The sequence below is a fragment of the Oncorhynchus mykiss genome, chromosome 22, assembly GCF_013265735.2.
Source record: "Oncorhynchus mykiss isolate Arlee chromosome 22, USDA_OmykA_1.1, whole genome shotgun sequence".
In the NCBI taxonomy this organism is placed as follows: Eukaryota; Metazoa; Chordata; class Actinopteri; order Salmoniformes; family Salmonidae; genus Oncorhynchus; species Oncorhynchus mykiss.
In genome coordinates this window covers 19229893-19255000 of record NC_048586.1, presented here as the reverse complement: position 1 = coordinate 19255000, position 25108 = coordinate 19229893, and the positions used below count along the sequence as shown (strand labels likewise).

General features: G+C 42.6%; 1 protein-coding gene across 2 annotated transcripts in view; it reads right to left on the bottom strand.

Moving 5' to 3' along the window:
• LOC110501551 (WD repeat-containing protein 75) overlaps positions 1–24973 on the bottom strand; it is a 26883-nt gene extending 1910 nt beyond the window's left edge. Inside the window, exons 1-19 of one of the 2 annotated variants that reach the window (XM_021579207.2) lie at positions 24813–24973; positions 15771–15900; positions 14968–15033; positions 13371–13470; positions 13069–13190; positions 12823–12893; positions 12374–12490; positions 9270–9358; positions 7610–7768; positions 6010–6185; positions 5561–5736; positions 5216–5367; positions 4850–5027; positions 3762–3856; positions 3518–3613; positions 3102–3271; positions 2775–2834; positions 2516–2650; positions 2111–2202 (exon numbers count right to left, since the gene is read on the bottom strand). In XM_021579207.2, the coding sequence (XP_021434882.2) occupies positions 2111–2202; positions 2516–2650; positions 2775–2834; positions 3102–3271; positions 3518–3613; positions 3762–3856; positions 4850–5027; positions 5216–5367; positions 5561–5736; positions 6010–6185; positions 7610–7768; positions 9270–9358; positions 12374–12490; positions 12823–12893; positions 13069–13190; positions 13371–13470; positions 14968–15033; positions 15771–15900; positions 24813–24898 (2270 nt within the window). In that variant the 5' untranslated portion in view covers positions 24899–24973. The remainder of the gene's footprint in view (positions 1–2110; positions 2203–2515; positions 2651–2774; positions 2835–3101; positions 3272–3517; positions 3614–3761; positions 3857–4849; positions 5028–5215; positions 5368–5560; positions 5737–6009; positions 6186–7609; positions 7769–9269; positions 9359–12373; positions 12491–12822; positions 12894–13068; positions 13191–13370; positions 13471–14967; positions 15034–15770; positions 15901–24812) is intronic. The other variant, XM_021579208.2, reaches the window with a different exon arrangement.
• Positions 24974–25108: the final 135 nt, after the last annotated feature.

Below are 25108 nucleotides of genomic sequence, written 5' to 3'. Positions count from 1 at the left end.
AGCTGGAAACGGCAGATTTTTTTATGTAATATCTACATATGCATTATCAGCAACCATCACTCCTGTGTTCCAAATGGCATGTTGTGTTAGCTAATCCAAGTTTATCATTTTAAAAAGGATAGTCGATCATTATAAAACCATTTTACAATTATGTAAGCACAGCTGAAAACTGTTGTTCTGATTAAAGAAGCAATAAAACTGGCCTTCTTTAGAGTAGTTGAGTATCTGGAGCATCAGAATTTGTGGGTTCGATTACAGGCTCAAAATGGCTTAGAAACAAAGACCTTTCTTCTGAAACTCGTCAGTCTATTCTTGTTCTGAGAAATGAAGGCTATTCCATGCGAGAAATTGCCAAGAAACTGAAGATCTCATACAACGCTGTGTACTACTCCCTTCACAGAACAGTGCAAACAGGCTCTAACCAGAATAGAAAGAGGAGTGGGAGGCCCCGGTGTACAACTGAGCAAGAGGACAAGTACATTAGAGTGTCTAGTTTGAGAAACAGACCTCACAAGTCCTCAACTGGCAGCTTCATTAAATAGTACCCGCTAAACACCAGTCTCAAGTGAAGAGGCGACTCTGGGATGCTGGCCTTCTAGGCAGAGTTGCAAAGAAAAAGCCATATCTCAGACTGGCCAATACAAAGAAAAGATTGAGATGGGCAAAAGAACAGACACTGGACAGAGGAAGAGTATTATTATTATTTTTTACAAAGTGTTATGGACAGAAAAATCTAAGTTTGAGATGTTCGGATCACAAAGAAGAACAGTCGTGAGATGCAGAAAAAAATGACAATGCTGGAGGAGTGCTTGACGCCATCTGTCAAGCATGATGGAGGCAATGTGATGGTCTGGGGATGCTTTGGTGGTGGTAAAGTGGGAGATTTGTACAGGGTAAAAGTTATCTTAAAGGCTATCACTCCATTTTGGAGTGGTCAGCACAGTCACCGGATCTCAACCCTATTGAGCTGTTGTGGGAGTAGCTTGACTGTATGGTACGCAAGATGGTACGCTGTATGGTACACCATCAAGCCAAACCAACTTGTGGTAAGTGCTTTAGGAAGCATGTGGTGAAATCTTCAGATTACCTCAACAAATTGACAACTAGAATGCCAAAGGTCTGCAAGGATGTAATTGCTGCAAATGGAGGGTTCCTTGACAAAAACACATTTTGAAGGACACAATAATTTAATTAAAAATCATTATTTATAACCTTATCAACGTCTTGACTATATTTCCTATTCATTTTGCAACTCATTTCATGGAAAACAAGGACATTTCTAAGTGACCCCAAACTTTTGAACGGTAGTGTATGTTGCAGCACTTTGGTTTCGCTAATAAATATGTTGAAATGGAATCAAAATAATATTTTTCTGTCTTCAGTCCTAGGATAGATCTAATTATAAGCAGCCTGAGTAGGCCTATAACGCAATTCCTATACTATTCAGAGTTTAGAGAAATTAATCAAGTTGGAAATTAGCTATTTTCATGCTGGTTAATTCGATGCATGTTTGTCCCACCCCACCTACTCAGCCAATCAGGAGCCGCTACTGTGTTGCACCCAGGGCATACTTTTTTACTAACCGGTACGTGCTAAATAGTATGTGGCGAAGAGCAAATGGTGCAGTCTGTAGTACACTAGTATGGGTATTCGGACACGGCCAGTGTGTGGTGGCCTGCACAACTCCAGTTCTTGAACCGGATGCGCTGGATTCAATTCTGGCCTTGTAGTTGGGATTAAGACAAACCAGGTGGTCAAATTTCATTTGATGTGGCTTCCTCGCCTTGTCTCCATCTGCACTGATGTGTCAGAGCAAGACTGGTGAAAGAGTCCTAGGGTGCAAGGCCATCATCACAATACTGCTTTGACCTTAATAGTTTTCAGGCCAATATAGCTTAACCTATTTATTATGATTCTATGTCAATTGTAATGTATAATTTTAAAAAATATCAGAATTCAGACCTCAATAGTAGAGGCATAGACAGAGGGTGGCCAAAATCTATATGCGGTCCTGAGTCGGAAGCCACGACCGCTACACCAGACTGGCACGATGTCTTTTTTTCATTTTCTTGTCTGGGACAATTAAGTAACTACTAGTTACTGGACTCACCTGGCAGAAGAGCTGGAGATGAGCAGGGAGCGTACGAACATAGAGCAGAGGAACGAGGCTGAAGGCAGGACGTGGGCTGGGGTGTATAGCAGCTGAGGGGGAGAGAGGAATGAGTTATGAGGAGCTCCTGATGCTTATTTCTCCCCCCCCTAGGAACCTGGTCTAACTTTCTAATACAATCTAGAAATATTTGTAGACCAATGTCTTAGCTAGCATCTAAAGTGAACTCAGTATATTTAGTAGTTCACAACATGGAAGTATACAAGTACTTGGCATATGCACTATTTAAGCTAAACATGAACTTTGAGGGACAACACTACAGAACGTAGAAACACTAGCTTATTTACAAGTCCGCAAATAAATGGTCAGTGGCCCTTGCATGAATGCGCGTGCGCACATACACACCTCCTTGATGGCAATGGAACCCTGTGGTAGCTGAATCCTTTCTGCCATGGGATTGGTCAGCGCTTCTTGCTGCTGCCTGTGTTTCCCTAGCAACAGATAGAACGGCGTCACGGCAACACTGTCGTCCACCATGAGCTGAAAAACACCCCAAAAACAAATACAGTCAGGACTTCAATAGAGAATGCTATAGATGTAATCTATTCCTGTAACACGTTGACAACATGTTTCGCAACTGCTTTGTAACAAAGTGAGATTGTACCAGTTTACTAGACGCCAACAGTCTGTCCTCCTCAGTCTTAGTGCTAAACGTCATCAAATCCTACAATGGAGAGAGGATGTCAGACAGAACTCTGTGGTTAGTTACCTGCCAGTGGAATAAGAAGTAAAACCCACACATGCGCCATCACCTCAGATGAACAGGTTCTTTACTTTCAATGTCATTTAGTAGTTTGGGGGATCTTGTATTCAAGGTTTGAATTGGAACAGAACATGTGGTGTGTCCAGTCCTTTAACCTATTAGGGGTGATAAAGGAAAGGAGACAAGGAATCCATGAGTCTGGAGACAGTCTGTGTATTATATATTCACCATGTGTTGGGTGAGGAAGTAGAGTTGGGATCTGTTGAGCCACTGAGCGTGCTCCTCGCAGCTCTCCAGCATCTGGTCGCGCGGGGCAAAGACGGCACGCTGTACCTTGCCCGTGCACAAGGCCTTCTGGGAGTAGAGGGGCCGCGGCTCGCCGGGCTTGAACACAAACACTGGTGGGAGGAGAGGGCATTGATGAGTGAAGCCCATATTACCTATTTTATGTTTAGTTGGTGTTGCCATACCACACAGCCCAAGGACCCAAAGTTTAGCTAGTTGCACACATGTAACATGGCAGGTTCCCCTAGGTATTCTATAATATGTACATTAGTCTTGTCATATGGTAGACCCAGCCAAGACTAAATCTAAATGAGCAAAGACAAAGAGTCCTGTTGGAGCTAGAACCACGAAGCACTCACAGTCGGAGCAGCCAGACTGACTGCAGAAGGCAGCCATGTTCTCAGACAGTGGGTCAGCCTGGAGCAGGCTCACATCCACGGGGGTACTCCACTCCACTGATTGAGAGAAGGGAAGAGAGAGAAACGAAAGTAGGAAAACAAACATCAGGTCTATGGATTGAACAGATTTTATTTTAGGTTGTGGTCACGTTGCTTATAGGACAATTGCACATAGGCCCACGCACGCCAGAGACGTCTGTCTTACGTGAGCAGGTGAGGAGGTTCCAGCAACAGAGTTGGTTCTTGGTGCTGGTCCCCAACAGGTACTTGGAACAGCTTAACCTTCCAAAACAAAGTTCCCTGGTGGATCAAAAAAAGTCTCATTTTTCAAACCCATTCACCATTCATGACCATACCACAACCCACTCACAGGATTAGTGGCAAGGACCTTTTCCACACCAGAGCTACAACAACAAATACAGTCATCTGAAATGATTTCTGTTCAGAGCACAAGCAGACGTCAAAGAGAAAATCTATAGGAGGCGGTTACACAAGGGGGTGTGGGCAGCTGGAATAACAGTGCGGAGGCCCAGTGCTCGACTTCCAAAGCCATTTCTGTACCAGCAAGTGTCTACATTACTCAGAGCACATATGAGGCAGAGCTAGCCCTATACATTACATCCTCATTTAGGTGGAGGAAGTGAAAGGATGAAGAGTGATGTATAGTTGACTCTTGGGACCATTGTGAATAACAGCACTAAAACCAGGGCATGCAAATGGAAGTAAAAAGGAACACATTTAAATTGGGAATCGTAAATGACACAGCACTGCAACAGTTAACATTGATCACGAGATCATAGGCAGCAGCTAGGCAGCTCTGGCATGCAATTGAGTAAGACTCAACACCAAATACTAGTTTTCTGCACTCGCTGACCTAAGGAAGGGGGAGTTGACTTGGCAAATATTGTTGTAGAGGCTCCCTCAATGTTGCAGAGCAGGTTCTGTCTCCCAAGTTGATGTGGCTGGCCAATATCACCTGTTTTTTTTGTATGTTCCCGATCTGTTGCCATAAAGTACACTCGCTTTGTGCCAGTGAAGTCAAATATTACAGACTTATCTACCACGGAGGGTAGAATCTAAGTTCATATCATGAGTCATAGCTGCTAGTTTAAAAAGCCATCTTGTTTGTTGATAGACAGCCATATCTGCTAACATACACGTTTTTTTGTTAGGAAAGTTGTTGAAATGTCTGCTCGTTTGAATGGTCATGCATGTTTGTGTATACTTGTATAACTGTGTGAAGTTGTTTAAGTGTGTCTGTCTGTTTATAGGTGTGTGCGAGTGAGCTCTAACCTGATGGCCCCTGGGGGCTGGGACAGGGTGGTAAGCAGCTCCCAGGAAGGGCTCCATACAGTCACCACTTCCTGGAAACCGACAGCCAATAGGGAGCCGTCGGCCGAGAAGCAGCAGCAGCCAGGCTTAAGGTGGTGGTACCCGCCCACAAAGTCACATGACCAGGAGGCGCCCTCTGCTGGTAGTCAGCGGCATAGAGAGAAAGGAAAAGCCGAGGAAAATATTAGAGCGTCAATGTGATTTAGCTCATCATCAATACCTTGATTAGCCAAATCATGTGTCAGGGAACAATAACTAGCAGGTCTCCAGGACCAAAATGGAAGAACATCAGGCCCTCAGGCTCAGTGATAGAAAATAACCATTTACCCTTGGTGTCCGAGTGGTCTGCCAGCAGCCAGGCTTTGAAGTGGCCGTCGAAGCTGATGGTCACCAGCATGGTGATCTCTGGTGAGGGGCTGAAGCACATGGCTATAATCTGGTCCTCGTGGGGGGCTGTGACTGTAGTGTTCAGCATAAAACTACAGAGGGGGTAGAAGGAAGGGTGGAGATTGAGTATATATAGTGTTTGCTTAAGTATGTGGACACCCCTTCAAATTAGTGAATTTGGCTATTTCAGCCACACCCGTTGCTGACATGTGTATAAAATCGAGATATGAAGACATGTATAACAACATGTAACCAGGCTGGCTATGGTGTGCAAACAAATAGTACCTCTGAGTTTGCTCATCGTACGCCCAAAGCTTCAAATTGATTTCTAACTCAGAGCCTTTTTGCGTCCTCTCCTCCACCGTAGCAAGCCAGTCGCCGCGGGTGTCGAACGCCGCCTTGACCACTTCAAACTGGTCCAGACCCTCTTCGTGGATGTACTCCTGCTGTACTATGTCCAACTGAAGGTAGAAGAGAAATAGTCAATCCATTTTCATCAGCTTGATTGGTCAATAAGAGTTCATTCAGTTATCAAACAGTTTATTTTGAGTTCATGACAAAAGAGCGAAGCCAGACCTCCAAGACTCAGGCCATCCATTCTAGTCATTCTATGTCTAATAGTCACATGACATCAAAGTTCAAGAACCTTCCTCGGTAGCTCCCTGGGCCAAGTTAACAAGGACAGTGTTTGGTGTTCTTCATTGTCAGCTCCAGGCAATAAAATCTGTGCTTACATTGTAGAGTAGCTTGTCGCGATGGAGAGAGTAGAACTGCAAGTGGCCTGGTTTCCCGTTGAGCACCAAGGCTTTACTACGCGGGTCGATCGTCAGGTCTGTCCGCACACCCTCGCCCTTGACCAGCCCCTGGATGATGGCCGACACTTTAACACAGCTCTGGATGATAGTGATTTCTTGACGGGCAAAATAGGGAGAGAAAAAAGATGGATCAGGCCTATAGATTAAACTCTGTGACAACGTCCAAAAGCCCTTAGTTGTTTGACACAACATACAGTGGGGTCCAAAATGATTGGATCCCTTGATAAAGATTAGCTAAATAAATAATACAAATACTGAGCTATATTGTATGCGCAATTTTTTGTTGTTTAAATTATATTATTTAATACTAACACAATTGCTCAGAGAAAGATTTTGTTTAACAAGTAATTTAATTTATTTTTTATTATTCTTTACCCCAGCACTCTCCCCTGGTGAAGACAACGGGATAGATTGGTTCAAAAACACATTGGGAGGGATCTTAGACCAATCTGCCATTCAGAATCCTTCCAGATCCTCGATATGTTTTGTCTGCTCTTATAAACTTCCCTTGTGAATTCAAACCACAGGTTTTCAATGAGGTTCTGTGAGGAGACAGATGACCATTGCAAAATGTTGATTCTGTGGTCAATTAACCATTTCTTTGTGGATTTTGGGATGTGCTCTTGTGGTTATTGTCTTGCTGAAAGATCCACGTGTGGCCAAGTTTCAGCCTTCTGGACAAAATGTTCTGGTACTTGGTAAAGTTCATGATGCTGTTTGACCTTAACTCATTTGATACCAGAAAATCCTCCAGTGAAAAAGCTGAAATTCTGATGATCCACCACCATATTTTACAGTAGGTATGTGGTTCTTCTCTGATTATGCATCTTTCTTTCAATGCAAAACCCACCAGTGGTGTGCGTGGCCAAAGAGCTCTATTTTCATGTCATCTGACCATAGCACTGGTTCCAAATCCAAGTACCAATGCCGTTTACAATGTGTTCTTCTCATAAAACGTTTTAGAAAAAGTCTGGGTCGTTATCCTTGCAAGGGGAATATTGAACAGGGGATACAATCATTTTGACCCCTATCTTTGAGATGTATTTATTTATTACTTGTTAAACAAAATCTCTTTCTCTGAGCAATTGTTTTAGTATAAAATAATAAAAACAATGGTGCATACAATATAGCTCAGAATTACTTTGGAACACAAGCATTTTGCTACACCCGCAATAATAAGTTTGTGTGACCAATACAATACGATTTGATTTATTTGTTTATATACAGTATTTTTTTGCTCATCTTTATCAAATGTTGGACCCCACTGTACATGGTGATGTCAGCACCAGCCATTGCTAAGATAAAATACTATATGCTACTTGGGAATCTGCTGTCCCTTTCAAGAGTGAGACTGAGGACCCTGAACAGTTTTAAGCATCTTTCCTTAAAGTAATCACTGAAATCCGCTACATAGCAGTTACCATTCCAGTCATGTCAGATCAGTGATTACTTCAAGGGAGGGAGGCAAGATGGAGGAACGAACCATGAAATTATTGTAACAGGTTGCAACAGTCCTTACTGTTGTCAGAGTGGGAGGTGCAGAACAATGAACCGTCAGGTGACACGGCAATGTGTGTGATTGCGCCGCCCAGGCGCGGCAGGAAGTCCTTCTGGTTCTCTTGTGTGTAATGCCACTGGACCAGCACCGATTCTATCCCCCCGCTTAGCAGGTTGGTGCCTACAGAAAAGAAGCAGAGACAAAGGCCTGGTCAGAATGCTTCCATCATGAACCAGAAAAACAGTTGGCATAGAGCAGGGGTGGCATTAGCCAGACAGACAATCAGAAAATCAAACCATTTCACCTGCATTTTATATTGAAAGTCAACTGTGTTTATTTGCTTAAATAGAATGATCAGTGGCATGCAACTATAGTTTCTCTTCACATTAATGCAACACATTCTGCAAAAAATAGCTGTGTTTTCATCAGATAACAGAAGTGCAAAATTATTTGGCCAAGTAAATTAGCTTAGAATGAAAAAGCAAGGTATTTTTTCCAAAAACAATGCATTGCCATCAGATTTCTCATGTTTATCATAGAAAGAATGTAGCCAGCTAAATGTCCTAATGTTTTTCTTGAAGTTCATCGAGGATCATTTTGATAAAGAAGGACTGAGAAGCTCAGTTCTGGTGACTTTTATAAAGAGGACATTTTACTCCTAAAGGAAAGAAAATAAAGTTATGCTGACAACATCTAAAATATAATTTCACTTTCAGAAATGAGCCCAATAACATATTGGTAAAAATGTTTAAATAATTTTGACATATTGGACCATGCATGGTCTATCAGATGTGCCATTAGCAATAAGCATTATCACCTGTAGCCCAATTGATGCAGCATAATGGCTATAACATTTACATAGGCTGAAACATGGGGTTTGTCCATCTGCATTTACCCCATTGGACACAACATCCTGATTATTGGTGTTATTCATAATTAATATTTTATTATAAATAATTGTTCACTTTCAGGCATTTCTATTACAAAGTTCATCATTGCCTAAAAGATGCCATTGTCCACTTTGAGCTGTTGCGCAGCTGCTCCTAAACCATGATTGAAAACTTCAGTTGTAACTACATCTGTAAAATGATGTCACTCGTGCCCCCGGAGTAAAGAAATAAAATGGTAGCAATTTAATTATTTTTTATAACAAAGGTCAAATACGCTTTCATAATACATTTACCAAAACGGCTTTCAATCAACAATTTATGTGAACTGATTCCTTGTCAGAACACGTTTCCCTCCCCATGGCTCTCGCAACTTGAATGCGCCTCAAGAGGAATATTTACATGGCAAGCCGACTAGGTAAATAGGTAAAACTATTCTGATTTTGTTTTAATAAGACTACATGGCAAAAATAATAGCACTGGAAAGTTGCATCCCGACCCGAGTGACAAAGTAGAGGCTTTGAATTACTTTGTCAGCAGTAGGCTACCACTGCTTGAGTTGAGTGCCACAGTAGTGCGCATTATAGCCTATTTAATTCCCTTCATCTGGACAATCAGTGTCAGCAACAATCATGCATGTCAGTTCAGTGCACACAGTTTAACAGAGAAAATAAAATATTTGGGAATATATTTCATATAACAGACATGCTTCTCTACACGATAAATGTAGTGTGATCAAAGATGATTTGTATAGGTATAATTCTAAAGTTATAGGGTCAGGGGTTATAGGTTACCTTCAGGGGTGAATTGCAGTGTGTTGACTGCGCCGTGGTGCCAGTGTAGGGTGGAGTATGTGTACTCCTTTTTCTGGTTGAAGTTTCTCCTATGAAGACAGAGAAAGAACATTGATTGAGTGATGCCAATCCAGTGTTTCCCCTAAATTTGGTCTTAACCTGTTAGAGCTCTAGGGGCGCTATTTCATTTTTGGATAAAAAACGTTCCCGTTTTAAGCGCGATATTTTGTCACGAAAAGATGCTCGACTATGCATATTCTTGACAGTTTTGGAAAGAAAACACTCTGAAGTTTCAGAATCTGCAAAGATTTTGTCTGTAAGTGCCCCAGAACTCATTCTACAGGCGAAACCAAGATGATGCATCACCCAGGAATTAGCAGAATTTCTGAAGCTCTGTTTTCCATTCTCTCCTTATATGGCTGTGATTGCGCAACGAATGAGCCTACACTTTCTGTCGTTCGCCCAAGGTCTTAGCAGCATTGTGACGTATTTGTAGGCATATCATTGGAAGATTGACCATAAGAGACTACATTTCCCAGGTGTCCGCCTGGTGTCCTGCGTCGAATTCGGTGCGCAATTGCCAGCTGCTTCCACTTTACCATTTGATTCAGGGGAGAAAGCATGTGTCCAAGAACGATGTATCAATGAAGAGATATGTGAAAAACACCTTGATGATTGATTCTAAACAACGTTTGCCATGTTTTCAGTCGATATTATGGAGTTAATTTGGAAAAAAGTTTGCGTTTTGAGGACTGAATTTATGGATTTTTTTTGGTGGCCAAATGTGATGTATAAAACGGAGCTATTTCTAATACACAAGGAATCTTTTTGGAAAAACTGAGCATCTGCTATCTAACTGAGAGTATCCTCATTGAAAACATCAGAAGTTCTTCAAAGGTAAATGATTTTATTTGAAGGCTTTTATGTTTTTGTTAATGTTGCGTGCTGGATGCTAACGCTAATGCTAACGCTAAATGCTAACGCGAAATGCTAACTCTAGCTAGCTACTTTTACACAAATTATTGTTTTCCTATGGTTGAGAAGCATATTTTGAAAATCTGAGATGACAGTGTTGTTTACAAAAGGCTAAGCTTGAGAGATGGCATATTTATTTCATTTCATTTGCGATTTTCATAAATAGTTAACGTTGTGTTATGCTAATGAGCTTGCTGATAGATTTACACAATCCTGGATACAGGGTTTTTTTCATAGCTAAACGTGACGCAGAAAACGGAGCGATTTGTCCTAAACAAATAATCTTTCAGGAAAAACTGAACATTTGCTATCTGAGAGTCTCCTCATTGAAAACATCTGAAGTTCTTCAAAGGTAAATGATTTTTTTGAATGCTTTTCTGTTTTTTTGTGTAAATGTTGCCAGCTGAATGTTAATGCTAAATGCTACGTTAGCCATCAATACTGTTACACAAATGCTTGTTTTGCAATGGTTGAGAAGCATATTTTGAAAATCTGAGATGACAGTGTTGTTAACAAAAGGCTAAGCTTGAGAGCTAGCATATTTATTTCATTTCATTTGCGATTTTCATGAATAGTTAACGTTGCGTTATGGTAATGAGCTTGAGTCTGTATTCACGAACCCGGATCCGGGATGGGGAGATCAGAAAGGTTAACTTCTTATGGCTGGGGGGCAGTATTGAGTAGCTTGGATGAATAAGTTGCAAAGTAAATGGCCTGCTCCTCAGTCTCAGTTGCTAATATATGCATATTATTATTCATATTGGATAGAAAACTCTAAAGTTTCTAAAACTGTTTGAATGATGTTTGTGAGTATAACAGAACTCATGGCAGGCAAAATCCTGAGGAGAAATCAAAACATGAAGTGAGAAATCTGAGCTTTGTATGTATTCAGAGTCCCCAATGAAATCCCCTTGAGATATTAATGATGATGCACTGCCTAGGGGTTCCACTAGATGTCAACCATCTATAGAAATTTGAATGAGACTTCTACGGTGTTGTGGGAGTGAATGAGTACAGAATCTATCAGGTGTCTAGCAGTCAGCCATTTTCTGATCACACTTATTCTTCATGGTATCCATTTGCGTTCCATTGCTCATGAAGACACAAAGGAATACTCCGGTTGGAACTGTATTGAAGCTATATGTTAAAAACATCCTAATGATTGATTCTGTACTTAGTTTGAAATGTTTCTTTGACCTGTAATATAACTTTGAAGTTTTTGTCCGATGTAACACTGACCGGAATGAGCGTTTGGATATGTATACCAAACGCACTAACAAAAGAAGGTATTTGGACATAAATAACGGACATTATCGAACAAAACAAACATTTATTGTGGACCTAGAATTTCTGGAGTGCTTTCTGATGTAGATCATCAAAGGTAAGGGAATATTTATCATGTAATTTCTTGTTTATGGGGACCCCATCATTTCGGCTATTGTGACTTTTCCTTCTGAGCGCCGTCTCAGATTATTGCATGGGTTTATTTTTCCGTAAAGTTTTTTTTAAATCTGACACAGCGGTTGCATTAAGGAGAGGTATATCTATAATTCCATGTGTATAACTTGTATTATCATCTACATTTATGATGAGTATTTCTGTTGAATGATGTGGCTATGCAAAATCACTGGATGATTTTGGAACTAGTGAATGTAACCCGCCAATGTAAACTCATATTTTGATAAATATGAACTTTATCAAACAAAACATACATGTATTGTGTAACATGAAGTCCTATGAGTGTCATCTGAAGATGATCAAAGGTTAGTGATTAATTTTATCTCTATTTGTGGGTTTTGTGACTCTGGCAGGAAAATCTTTTGCTGGAAAAATGGCTGTGTTTTTCTGTGGCTATGTGGTGACCTAACATCGTTTGTGGTGCTTTTGCTGTAAAGCATATTTGAAATCAGACACTGTGGTGGGATTAACAACAAGATTAACTTTAAAATGGTATGAGATGTGTGTGTTTGAGGAATTTTAATTATGAGATTTTTGATGTTTTGAAATTGGCGCCCTGCACTTTCACTGGCAGTTGTCATATCGATCCCGTTAACGGGATTGCAGCCATAAGAAGTTTTAATTGAGGCCATGTATGGTCATGGACGCAATGTTCTTCCGGCATCACTCACCACAGGCGAATTTTGCCGTCCTCGTGACCTGTGGCGATACAGTCCTCTTTAGGGTGGCACGAGACACAGGTGAAGGCATTCTTAGCCCCTTTCTTATTCCCCGGCTTGAGGAAAAACCTGTGAGGCACAGAAACAGACAATACAGTTGAATGAGTGCTATGACTGGTGATGACCAATGTTTAGTTGGGCAATGTCAAATCCCCATAAAATACTGTAATGTAATCAACCCTGTTTCCAGACGAGGGGGTTGCTCAAAACAATCGAGAGGGCTGGCTGAACTCCCCCACTCCTGACCACAGACAAGCAGAAAGGCCACTCATCCAACAGACAGGACTGCCGTTCAGCGTGTTTGGACTCGTATTGCACAAACACTAGCCAGAAAGACATTAACATTCATGCTTACAGTCCTTGAAGGGGACAGCCTCCTGACAGGGCAGAATGTTGTTTACCTGTGAGACTTCTGATTCTTGAAGAAAAACACCTCAAGCTGTAAACCTTTGACGGCAGCAATGTATTCACCCTGTTAGATTGGAGGAATAAACAAGCTTTTCACATATCGGAGGTGGTAATAAAAAAAACTCAAACCTCTCACTTAACAATACAATGGCAAACTATGACAAGTGACCCAAGAGTAAGTTGTTTGCTGCCAGAGACTTGTTTGCTACTGAAGTTCCAGGTAGGCCTACTACACGTACCTTTCTGCCAAAGGAGGCAGCCCCAGAGGGGCTGACATCACACAGGACGGCCGAGAGCTCTCGCGCCTCCACTTCCTGGTCCCCACTTAAGGGCAGATGAACAGCCACCAGCTGGAACAGCTCTAAAGACACACACACACCACATCAGAGATCACCCTCCTCCACATTCTGCACTATTATGTTGACCAATTACAAAATAAATCACTTGTGACTTGAAAGAACACTGACTGACTGCAAAAAGGCCCTATATAGGCATTTAAGGACAATTGATGTGCAAATGCCAACCTCTGATTTGTACTTACCAGAGCTTTTGTCATTTGCCATTGGGACGACGACAAACACAACTCCTCCATGATTTTCAGAGACGTATATGGAGTAGATGGGGTACCCAATAATGAAGGTCTGAAAAGTATTATAGTAACGTGATTTATAAATACAGAACCAATCAAAAGTTGACAAACCTACTCATTCCGGGGTTTCTTTATTTGTACTATTTTCTACATTGTAGAAAAATGGTGAAGATATCAAAACTAGGAAATAAACACATGGAATCTTGTAGTAAACAAGTGTTAAATTCAAATATATTTTTATATTTGATTCTTCAAAGTAGCCACCCTTTGCCTTGACAGCTTTGCACACTTGGCATTCTCGCAAACATTCTAGTCAACTGGAATGCATTTAAAATTACAGGTGTGCCTTGTTAAAAGTTGATTTGTGGAATTTCTTTCCTTCTTAATGTGTTTGACCCAATCAGTTGTGTTGTGACATGGTAGGGGTGGTATACAGATATTGGCCCTATTTGGTAAAAGACCAAGTCCATATTATGACAAGAACAGCTCAAATAAGCAAAGAGTTCAACGTCAAACGACAGTCCGTCATTACTTTAAAGACATGAAGGTCAGTCAATCTGGAAAATTAAGAACTTTGAACGTTTCTTCAAGTGCAGTCGCAAAAACCATCAATTGCCACGAGGAAACTGTCTCTCATGAGGACGGCCACAGGAAAGGAAGACCAAGAGTTACCTCTGCTGCAGAGGATAAGTTCATTAGTTACCAGCCTCAAATCACAGCCCAAATAAATGCTTCAGAGTTCAAGCAACAGACACGTCAACAACAACTGTTCAGAGGAGACTGCGTAAATCAGGCCTTCATGGTCAAATTGCTGCAAAGAAACCACTACTGAAGGACACCAATAAGAAGATACTTTATTGGGCAAAGAAATGCGAGCAATGCACATTAGACTGGTGGAAATTTGTCCTTTGGTCTGGAGTCCAAATTGGAGATTTTTGGTTCCAATCACCTTGTCTTTGTGAGACGAAGAGTACGTGAACGGATGATCTCCGTATGTGTGGTTCTCATCGTGAATCATGGAGGTGTGATGTGTGGGGGTGCTTTGCTGATGACACGGTCTGTGATTTATTTAGAATTCAAGGCACACTTAACCAGCCTGGCTACCACAGCATTCTGCAGCGATACACCATCCCATCTGATTTGCGCTTAGTGGGACTATCATTTATTTTTCAACAGGACAATGACCCAACACACCTCCAGGCTGTGTAAGGGCTATTTGACGGAGTGCTGCATCAGATGACCTGACCTCCACAATCACCTGAGCTCAACCCAATTGAGATGTTTTGGGATGAATTGCACCTTTCCAGGGGAAGCTGGTTGAGAGAATGCCAAGTCTGTGCAAAGCCGTCACCAAGGCAGCTTATTGGTTATTACATGATTCCGTGTGTGTTATTTCATAGTTTTGATATCTTTACTCTTATTTTTCAAAGTAGAAAATAGTGAAAATGAAAAACCCTTGAACGAGTAAGTGTGCTTTGACGAGTACTGTACATATAGCAAAAAAGGAAGCAGCGATCGCAAATGATCTTGGCAAAGAGTGCGGCTGTACCTTGATGAGGATGCCATCTGTGAAGTCCCACAATCGGACAGTGCCATCTGCTGAGCACGAGTATACCTGCAGGAGAGTGCAACAATGTCACGTCTACACACAAAACACTGCAATGAACAAAAATTCCTCAGAGACACCAAACCATAGGAGCAACAACAAACCATTCTTTCGACAAACATACTGATTGCAGACACGTATGTAGCTACTGTATTTATAGCTACCAGATATCTGATAACTATGTCTCCATACTGGGCGTTACAGGAAAGCCCCCTACAAGATGTCGCCATACATTTTTCAACTTAACTATTCTTGGTGATACTTTTTTGACCGAAATCAAGAACAAAGAAAGTATCTTAGAAGTGTGTGTGTCAGTTGCAGGTCATTCTACAAAAACAAAGAAAGATATTAAATCTAAGGTTTGCACCAAGTGAGGTGTTCTCTTGCCATTTTAGCTGCCAGACATCTTGCATTTTCCAACATCTTTGCAAGAACTGTAGAAGTAGATGAGTGTCACACTGCGCAGCCAAAACAAAGATCTACACACATGCTAGAGGGACATCTCACTCGGTAAAAAAACAAGATTACATTGCAAAAATAGTAGCACCGCTTTCGCTGTTTTTTTTTTTTGGTAGAACCACCTACAACTGGACACAGACATTAAAAGATACTTTCTTCGTTCTTGAGTCAGTGAAAAAAGTATTGCCAAGGACGGCTAGTTAAAGTTTATGGCTTTCCTGTAACGCCCAGTATGGAAAGTTCACACATATCGGGCACACAAACTGGTAGCTACTGTATTTACAAACCTGCAGGTGGTTTGAAGGGTTGCGGACAATGCCTGACACCAGGTCTGTGTGTCCCTGCAAATCATGGACGCATTCCTCGGAGCTGGAACTGTACACTTTCACTGACTCCCCCGAGGCACACAAGAGGAACCTGGTGAAAAGGACCAGAAAGACATCAGTTTACAGACTACGGTTATTCCCGATTCAACGTAGACACCCGACTGTTTATTATGATTAGCTAACTAGCTAGCTAAATACCAAAAACAGGTCTAGCTAGCTTACGATACCGGTAAGGTGCTTTTAGCAACTCGGGTGTATTTACATACAATTGTAGCAACGCTAGTGTATTGGGTTGCACAAAAACAGAAATACAATTCTGGGAAGCCAGAAGTTCCAGTTCCATTTCAACCTACTATGTCCGGTGGCCATGGCGGGTTGGTCATTATGACGGGAGGGAATTTGAGACACATTATCTAAAAGATCGTATTATTAAACAGACTTTCCAAACGTGGGTCTGTTGTAGACAAAAAGGGATAACTTTTGGGGGACTTTTATTTTGACATGAGGTAAGCAGAGAGGAAGTGGGTCCCTTAAGTGTTTTCAAACATGGGCCCTTTCAGACAATTTTTGTGAACTCAGTGAGGTTAGCTTTATTTTTGTGCAGTGTGAACACTCCAAGGGAACCCAGACCCCTCAAAAGAGCCCCGAAGCGAACCAAAACAATCTCAAAAGGTGGTCTAAGTTCGAGTCGCTTGAAGTCTGTGTTTGATTCCCCTTTTTAGGGCAATGTGAACCCAAATCTCGCCATGTTCGCTTGTCATTATTCCCGCACCATACACTAGACTACTGCAATACAGTTTCCTCTTCCATAACCTCAAACATTGGTGCCACAAAAGAGATACGATGATGTTCAGGTTCACGGAAAAAACATGTGCTGTTTTTGGACACTGGCTAGAGATTGTCAAGGATGCACATGCAAAACTAAATACTTATATTTGCATGTTTTGACACGATGTTCAGATTACTTGTTTGCAATATGATCTATAAGCTAAGAGCTTCATAAGCCATTTATTCGATTGTGGGGTTTGAATAGTGTAAGATGACAACATATTTGGTCAATCTTAAAGGGGCAGTAGCCTTCATCGGGTGTACAATTTTCAATTACATTATGTAATCTAGTTATCCTTTTGCCATTTATTCTGTTACCAATAGTATTTACATGTTAATATTATATTCAGATTATAATTATTATGTCTCATAGTTTAACAAAATGCAAATGTATTAGCTTCCAAAATGTGATTAGGTATATCTAGCTGTCCGAAAACACATTCTGATAAAATGTCTCGTCCTGCACTTTGTAAAAACCCAGACTGTGGGCCAGCCAGAGTGCATTGAGTGAATGTTGCAAAAATACCTTGGTTCCTTTCTAAACATAGCAATGTGAATGCAGAAGGGTTTCGGACCACAAAATAGGTAGAGTGAACTGGCAAAAAAATAAAAAAAAATAAACAGAGTGTAGTCCCCATTCAAAGGGAACAGTTATTCTCCTTTCTTTTCTTCACCGGAGCTCACTTTAAAGAGGACTGAGATGACTGAAAACACCATAAGTTGAAATGGAATTGTATTTCAATTCTGGCTTCCCAGGGACTGTTTTTGTGCAACCCAATACAATTGAAAGCAGTGCCAGTGTATTTAAATAAACGTTAATGTTGCACCCTTGTTGCTTAATTAAAGCACCTAGCTAGTTACCGGTATGTGTAACATTACATTTTGGATCAGTGGACTGCCTAGTTAGTTAATATATACTGAACAAAAATATAAGAACGCACCATGTAAAGTGTTGGTCCCATGTTTCATGAACTGAAATAAAAGAACCCAGCAATTTTCCCATACGCACAAAAAGCTTCTAATTTTGTGCACAAATTTGCTTACATCCCTTTTAGTGATACTTTCTTCCTTGCCAAGATAATCAATCCACCTGACAGGTGTGGCATATCAAAAAGCAGATAAAACAGCATAATCATTAATTACACAGGTGCACCTTGTGCTGGGGACAATAAAAGGCCACTAAAATTAGCAGTTGTCACAACACAATGACACATATTTCTGAAGTTGAGGGAGTGTGCAATTGGCATGCTGACTGCAGGAATGTTCTTTTGCCAGAGAATTGAATGTTCCTTTCTCTACCATAAGCGGCCTACAATCTTGTTTTAGAGAATTTGGCAGTACGTCCAACCAGTCTCACAACCGCAGACCAAGTATAACCATGCCAGCCCAGGAACTCCACATCCGGCTTCTTCACCTGCGGGATCGTTTGAGACCAGCCATCCGAACAGCTGATGAAACTGTGGGTTTGCACAACCGAATAATTTCGGCAGAAACTGTCAGAAACCGTCTCAAGGAAGCTTCTCTGTGTGCCTGTCGTCCTCACCAGGGTCTTGACCTGACTGCAGTTCGGCATCCTAAACGACTTCAGTGGGCCAATGCTTACCTTCGATGGCCACTGGCATTCTGGAGAAGTGTGCTCTTCAAAGATGAATCCGAGTTTGAACTGAACTGGGCAAATGGCAGACAGTGTGTAATGGAATCGTGTGGGCGAGTGGTTCGCCCAATGTGGGAAGTGGGCTTATGGTATGGGCAGGCATAAGCTATGGACAATGAATACTATTGCATTTTATCGATGGCAATTTGAATGCAGAAATAACGTGACGAGATCCACTGTCGTGCCACTCATCCCCCATCATCACCTCATGTTTTAGCATGATAACGCACTGCCCCATGTCGCAAGGATCTGTACACAATTCCTGGAAGCTGAAAATGTCCCCGTTCTTCCATGGCCTGGAAACTTATCAGACATGTCACCCATTGAGCACAATTGGGATGCTCTGGATCAATGTGTATGACAGCGTGTTCCAGTTCCTGACAATATTCAGCAACTTCGCACAGCCATTGAAGAGGGGGACAACAATCCACAACCAAGAGCCTGATCAACTCTATGCAAAGGCGATGTGGGGTGCCGCATAAGGCAAATAGCGGTCACACCAGAAACGGACTGGTTTTGTGATCCATGCCCCTACCAGGTAAGGGATCTGTGACCAACAGATGCATATCTGTATTCCCAGTTATGTGAAATCCATAGATTAGGGCCTAATGAATTTATTTAAAATTACAGATTTTCTTATAAATAGCAACTCAGTAAAATCTTTGAAATTGTTGCCTGTTGCATTTTAATTTTTGTTCTGCACAGTGCTGTAATGTACTTAAAAATTGTACTACTACTTAAGTCAATTTTCTTTAGGAATCCAAAATAATGTACTTACTTCATACAATTTCTGACATTTTGAATGCTTAGCAGGACAGGAAAATGGTCATCCCTACTCTCCACTGATTTGGTGACTCACTAAACACACATGCTTCATTTCTAAATATATGGTTCCGTCTGGTTTCCTTAATATAAGGAATTTGAAATTATTTATAAGTTTATTATAAGTATATTTTATCCAATTACATTTTTTTTTTATTTATTTTTTTTTATTTATTTCACCAGGTAGGCTAGTTGAGAACAAGTTCTCATTTGCAACTGCGACCTGGCCAAGATAAAGCATAGCAGTATGAGCAGACAACACAGAGTTACACATGGAGTAAACAATTAACAAGTCAATAACACAGTAGAAAACAAAGGGGGAGTCTATATACAATGTGTGCAAAAGGCATGAGGTAGGCGAATAATTACAATTTTGCAGATTAACACTGGAGTGATAAATGATCAGATGGTCATGTACAGGTAGAGATATTGGTGTGCAAAAGAGCAGAAAAATAAATAAATAAAAACAGTATGGGATGAGGTAGGTGAAAATGGGTGGGCTATTTACCAATAGACTATGTACAGCTGCAGCGATCGGTTAGCTGCTCAGATAGCTGATGTTTGAAGTTGGTGAGGGAGATAAAAGTCTCCAACTTCAGCGATTTTTGCAATTCGTTCCAGTCACAGGCAGCAGAGTACTGGAACGAAAGGCGGCCAAATGAGGTGTTGGCTTTAGGGATGATCAGTGAGATACACCTGCTGGAGCGCGTGCTACGGGTGGGTGTTGCCATCGTGACCAGTGAGCTGAGATAAGGCGGAGCTTTACCTAGCATGGACTTGTAGATGACCTGGAGCCAGTGGGTCTGGCGACGAATATGTAGCGAGGGCCAGCCGACTAGAGCATACAAGTCGCAGTGGTGGGTGGTATAAGGTGCTTTAGTGACAAAACGGATGGCACTGTGATAGACTGCATCCAGTTTGCTGAGTAGAGTGTTGGAAGCCATTTTGTAGATGACATCGCCGAAGTCGAGGATCGGTAGGATAGTCAGTTTTACTAGGGTAAGCTTGGCGGCGTGAGTGAAGGAGGCTTTGTTGCGGAATAGAAAGCCGACTCTTGATTTGATTTTCGATTGGAGATGTTTGATATGAGTCTGGAAGGAGAGTTTGCAGTCTAGCCAGACACCTAGGTACTTATAGATGTCCACATATTCTAGGTTGGAACCATCCAGGGTGGTGATGCTAGGCGGGGATGCGGGTGCAGGCAGCGATCGGTTGAAAAGCATGCATTTGGTTTTACTAGCGTTTAAGAGCAGTCGGAGGCCACGGAAGGAGTGTTGTATGGCATTGAAGCTTGTTTGGAGGTTAGATAGCACAGTGTCCAATGACGGGCCGAAAGTATATAAAATGGTGTCGTCTGCGTAGAGGTGGATCAGGGAATCGCCCGCAGCAAGAGCAACATCATTGATGTATACAGAGAAAAGAGTCGGCCCGAGAATTGAACCCTGTGGCACCCCCATAGAGACTGCCAGAGGACCGGACAGCATGCCCTCCGATTTGACACACTGAACTCTGTCTGCAAAGTAATTGGTGAACCAGGCAAGGCAGTCATCCGAAAAACCGAGGCTACAGAGTCTGCCGATAAGAATATGGTGATTGACAGAGTCGAAAGCCTTGGCAAGGTCGATGAAGACGGCTGCACAGTACTGTCTTTTATCAATGGCGGTTATGATATCGTTTAGTACCTTGAGTGTGGCTGAGGTGCACCCGTGACCGGCTCGGAAACCAGATTGCACAGCGGAGAAGGTACAGTGGGATTCAAGATGGTCAGTGACCTGTTTGTTGACTTGGCTTTCGAAGACCTTAGATAGGCAGGGCAAGATGGATATAGGTCTGTAACAGTTTGGGTCCAGGGTGTCTCCCCCTTTGAAGAGGGGGATAACTGCGGCAGCTTTCCAATCCTTGGGGATCTCAGACGATATGAAAGAGAGGTTGAACAGGCTGGTAATAGGGGTTGCGACAATGGTGGCGGATAGTTTCAGAAATAGAGGGTCCAGATTGTCAAGCCCAGCTGATTTGTACGGGTCCAGGTTTTGCAGCTCTTTCAGAACATCTGCTATCTGGATTTGGGTAAAGGAGAACCTGGAGAGGCTTGGGCGAGGAGCAGCGGGGGGGGCGGGGCTGTAGGCCGAGGTTGAAGTAGCCAGGCGGAAGGCATGGCCAGCCGTTGAGAAATGCTCATTGAAGTTTTCGATAATCATGGATTTATCGGTGGTGACCGTGTTACCTAGCCTCAGTGCAGTGGGCAGCTGGGAGGAGGTGCTTTTGTTCTCCATTGACTTCACAGTGTCCCAGAACTTTTTGGAGTTGGAGCTACAGGATGCAAACTTCTGCCTGAAGAAGCTGGCCTTAGCTTTCCTGACTGACTGCGTGTATTGGTTCCGGACTTCCCTGAACAGTTGCATATCACGGGGACTATTCGATGCTATTGCAGTCCGCCACAGGATGTTTTTGTGCTGGTCGAGGGCAGTCAGGTCTGGGGTGAACCAAGGGCTGTATCTGTTCTTAGTTCTGCATTTTTTGAACGGAGCATGCTTATCTAAAATGGTGAGGAAGTTACTTTTAAAGAATGACCAGGCATCCTCAACTGACGGGATGAGGTCAATGTCCTTCCAGGATACCTGGGCCAGGTCGATTAGGAAGGCCTGCTCACAGAAGTGTTTTAGGGAGCGTTTGACAGTGATGAGGGGTGGTCGTTTGACTGCGGCTCCGTAGCGGATACAGGCAATGAGGCAGTGATCGCTGAGATCCTGGTTGAAGACAGCGGAGGTGTATTTGGAGGGCCAGTTGGTCAGGATGACGTCTATGAGGGTGCCCTTGTTTACAGAGTTAGGGTTGTACCTGGTGGGTTCCTTGATGATTTGTGTGAGATTGAGGGCATCTAGCTTAGATTGTAGGACTGCCGGGGTGTTAAGCATATCCCAGTTTAGGTCACCTAACAGAACAAACTCTGAAGCTAGATGGGGGGCGATCAATTCACAAATGGTGTCCAGGGCACAGCTGGGAGCTGAGGGAGGTCGGTAGCAGGCGGCAACAGTGAGAGACTTATTTCTGGAGAGAGTAATTTTCAAAATTAGTAGTTCGAACTGTTTGGGTATGGACCTGGAAAGTATGACATTACTTTGCAGGCTATCTCTGCAGTAGACTGCAACTCCCCCCCCTTTGGCAGTTCTATCTTGACGGAAGATGTTATAGTTGGGTATGGAAATCTCTGAATTTTTGGTGGCCTTCCTGAGCCAGGATTCAGACACAGCAAGGACATCAGGGTTAGCAGAGTGTGCTAGAGCAGTGAGTAAAACAAACTTAGGGAGGAGGCTTCTGATGTTGACATGCATGAAACCAAGGCTTTTTCGATCACAGAAGTCAACAAATGAGGGTGCCTGGGGACATGCAGGGCCTGGGTTTACCTCCACATCACCCGCGGAACAGAGAAGGAGTAGTATGAGAGTGCGGCTAAAGGCTATCAAAACTGGTCGCCTAGAGCGTTGGGGACAGAGAATAAGAGGAGCAGGTTTCTGGGCATGGTAGAATATATTCAGGGCATAATGCGCAGACAGGGGTATGGTGGGGTGCGGGTACAGCGGAGGTAAGCCCAGGCACTGGGTGATGATGAGAGAGGTTGTATCTCTGGACATGCTGGTTGTAATGGGTGAGGTCACCGCATGTGTGGGAGGTGGGACAAAGGAGTTATCAGGGGTATGAAGAGTGGAACTAGGGGCTCCATTGTGAACTAAAACAATGATAACTAACCTGAACAACAGTATACAAGGCATATTGACACTTGAGAGAGACATACAGCGAGGCATACAGTAATCACAGGTGTTGAGTTGGGAAAGCTAGCTAGACAGTAGGTGAGACAACAGCTAATCAGCTAGCACAACAACAGCAGGTAAAATGGCGTTGACTAGGCAACGGGGCCAACAGATAAAACAAACAAGCAGAATGGAGTACCGTGATTAATGGACAGTCCAGCGTGCATCAGCTATGTAGCCAAGAGATCAGTGTCCAGGGGGCAGCGGTGGATGGGGCAGGGAAGCTGGACTGGCGAGTGTTATCCAGGTTAAAAAAAAACTAACAATGACTAGATAGCTTGTAGCTAGTTAGCTGGTTAGCTTCTGGGGGTTCTTGAGTGTGTACTAAAAATTAAAAATAATAGCGATTCCGTATCACATTGGTTGAGGCAGGTGTCCGGAAGGTATAAACAAGTTAAAAATCAAAAAGAGATAGAAAGTAAATATGGATCCAGTGAGTGTTTGGGACGCGGCGATTCAGACGGTTAGCAGGCCTGTGCTAACAAGCTAACAGTTTGTAGGCCCGGGGTAAACAAGGTAGCAGTTAGCGGACCGGAGCTGGACAAGCTAGCAGTTAGCAGGCCTAATTAGCAAGCAGGGAGATAGAGAGGGCTAGAGAGTTAGCCTTTGGGGGACTTCGCGATGGGGTGAGTCTGTTTATTCCTCTTCATGCGGTGACATCGATAGACCGGTCGTGGGCCCGGGTATTGTAGCCCAGGAGTATGCTACGGTGGTAGCACAGGTGCGCTGGCCGGGCTAGCTTCAAGCTAAGTGGGTGGAAACGCTAGCCAGGAGCAATCATCCGGGGTTGCGGTTTAGCTAGATAGCTAGTTGTGAAGATCCAGCTGAGAAATGTTCCGTTTGCGGTGGGAATCCGGGGATGAATCCGGGGATGAAAAAAATAAATAGGTCCGTTGTGCTCTGGTTAGTCGCGTTGTTCGAACTGGCGAGAGCTTTCCGAGCTAAAGGTTAGCTGATGACCGGTTAGCTGAAGACCGCTAGCACAGCTGGTGGTTAGCTGGCTAGCTTCAGTTGAGGGGTTCCGGTTCCGAAGTAAATATAAATACTTTAAGAAAAATAGCTACGTTGGGTGAGGCGGGTTGCAGGAGAGTATTGGAAGCTTAGGTTTAGCAAAATGTTTTTAAAGAGATATGCTTAGAAAAATATGTAAAAAAAAACGAAAAAGAAACGATATATACAAGGGACACGACAGGACGACTTACTGCTACGCCATCTTGGATGCAAAAAGTATACTTAAGTATATTTAAAACCAAATACTTTTAGACTATCACTCTAGTATTTTACTGGGTGACTAACTTGAGTAAAATAAAATATACCTTAATAGAAAATTACTCAGTCATGTATGACAATTGGGTACTTTTTCCACCACTGTGTATACGCCAATGAGCAATAACTTTTACCCAACGCGACTTAGCTACGATTATGCTTGCTTCGTCCCCACAAAGTATCGTTCCTAGAGATACTGAATATACCGCTGTTAAGTGGAAACGTTATTTTCGTTTGAGTTGGTTGATCAAGGACGCAAGACAACGTACGGAAGCTTCTGCAACGAGTCGTCTGTATAAACAATGGTTTGATGCGGGACGAAGCAATGGCCATGCAGGTATACATTTTACGTATGGGTGCTCCCGGGAATCGAACCCATAATTATTGCGTTGCAAGCGCCATGCTGTACCAACTGAGCTATAGGACCACAGACGACAATAGCCAATGTTACGTTTCTCTCAAGATTAGAATACTTGTGTTGTAGCTATACAGTACCACGTTAGCTAACGTGCTACTAGCTAACCACAGTAGCTAGCCAGGGCTACAGTTTGCATCCATGCCATACTTGTGACATACAGTTCATTCAGGTTTAGCTCATGTCAGCTGCAATGTACACACACGTACCTGGAATCATTTGTAATAACTGGCTCCCTGAAGTTTATTTTGCTGCCACCAAGGTGAACCACGCGTATTTCTGCGTGAGCCACCATCTTTTCGAATTTCAACTATGAACCTTCCCCTCTGACCCAACAACACATGGCATGCGTCTGTCCTTGTTCATTCAAAACTGGTTCGAAGTCGCCCTCAAGCGTTCTTCTCAAATTACTGCATTTGATTTGTTATTTTTATTTCTTTAAATGATTTAACCTTATTTAACTAGCCAAGTCAGATAAGAACACATTCTTATTTACAATGTTATG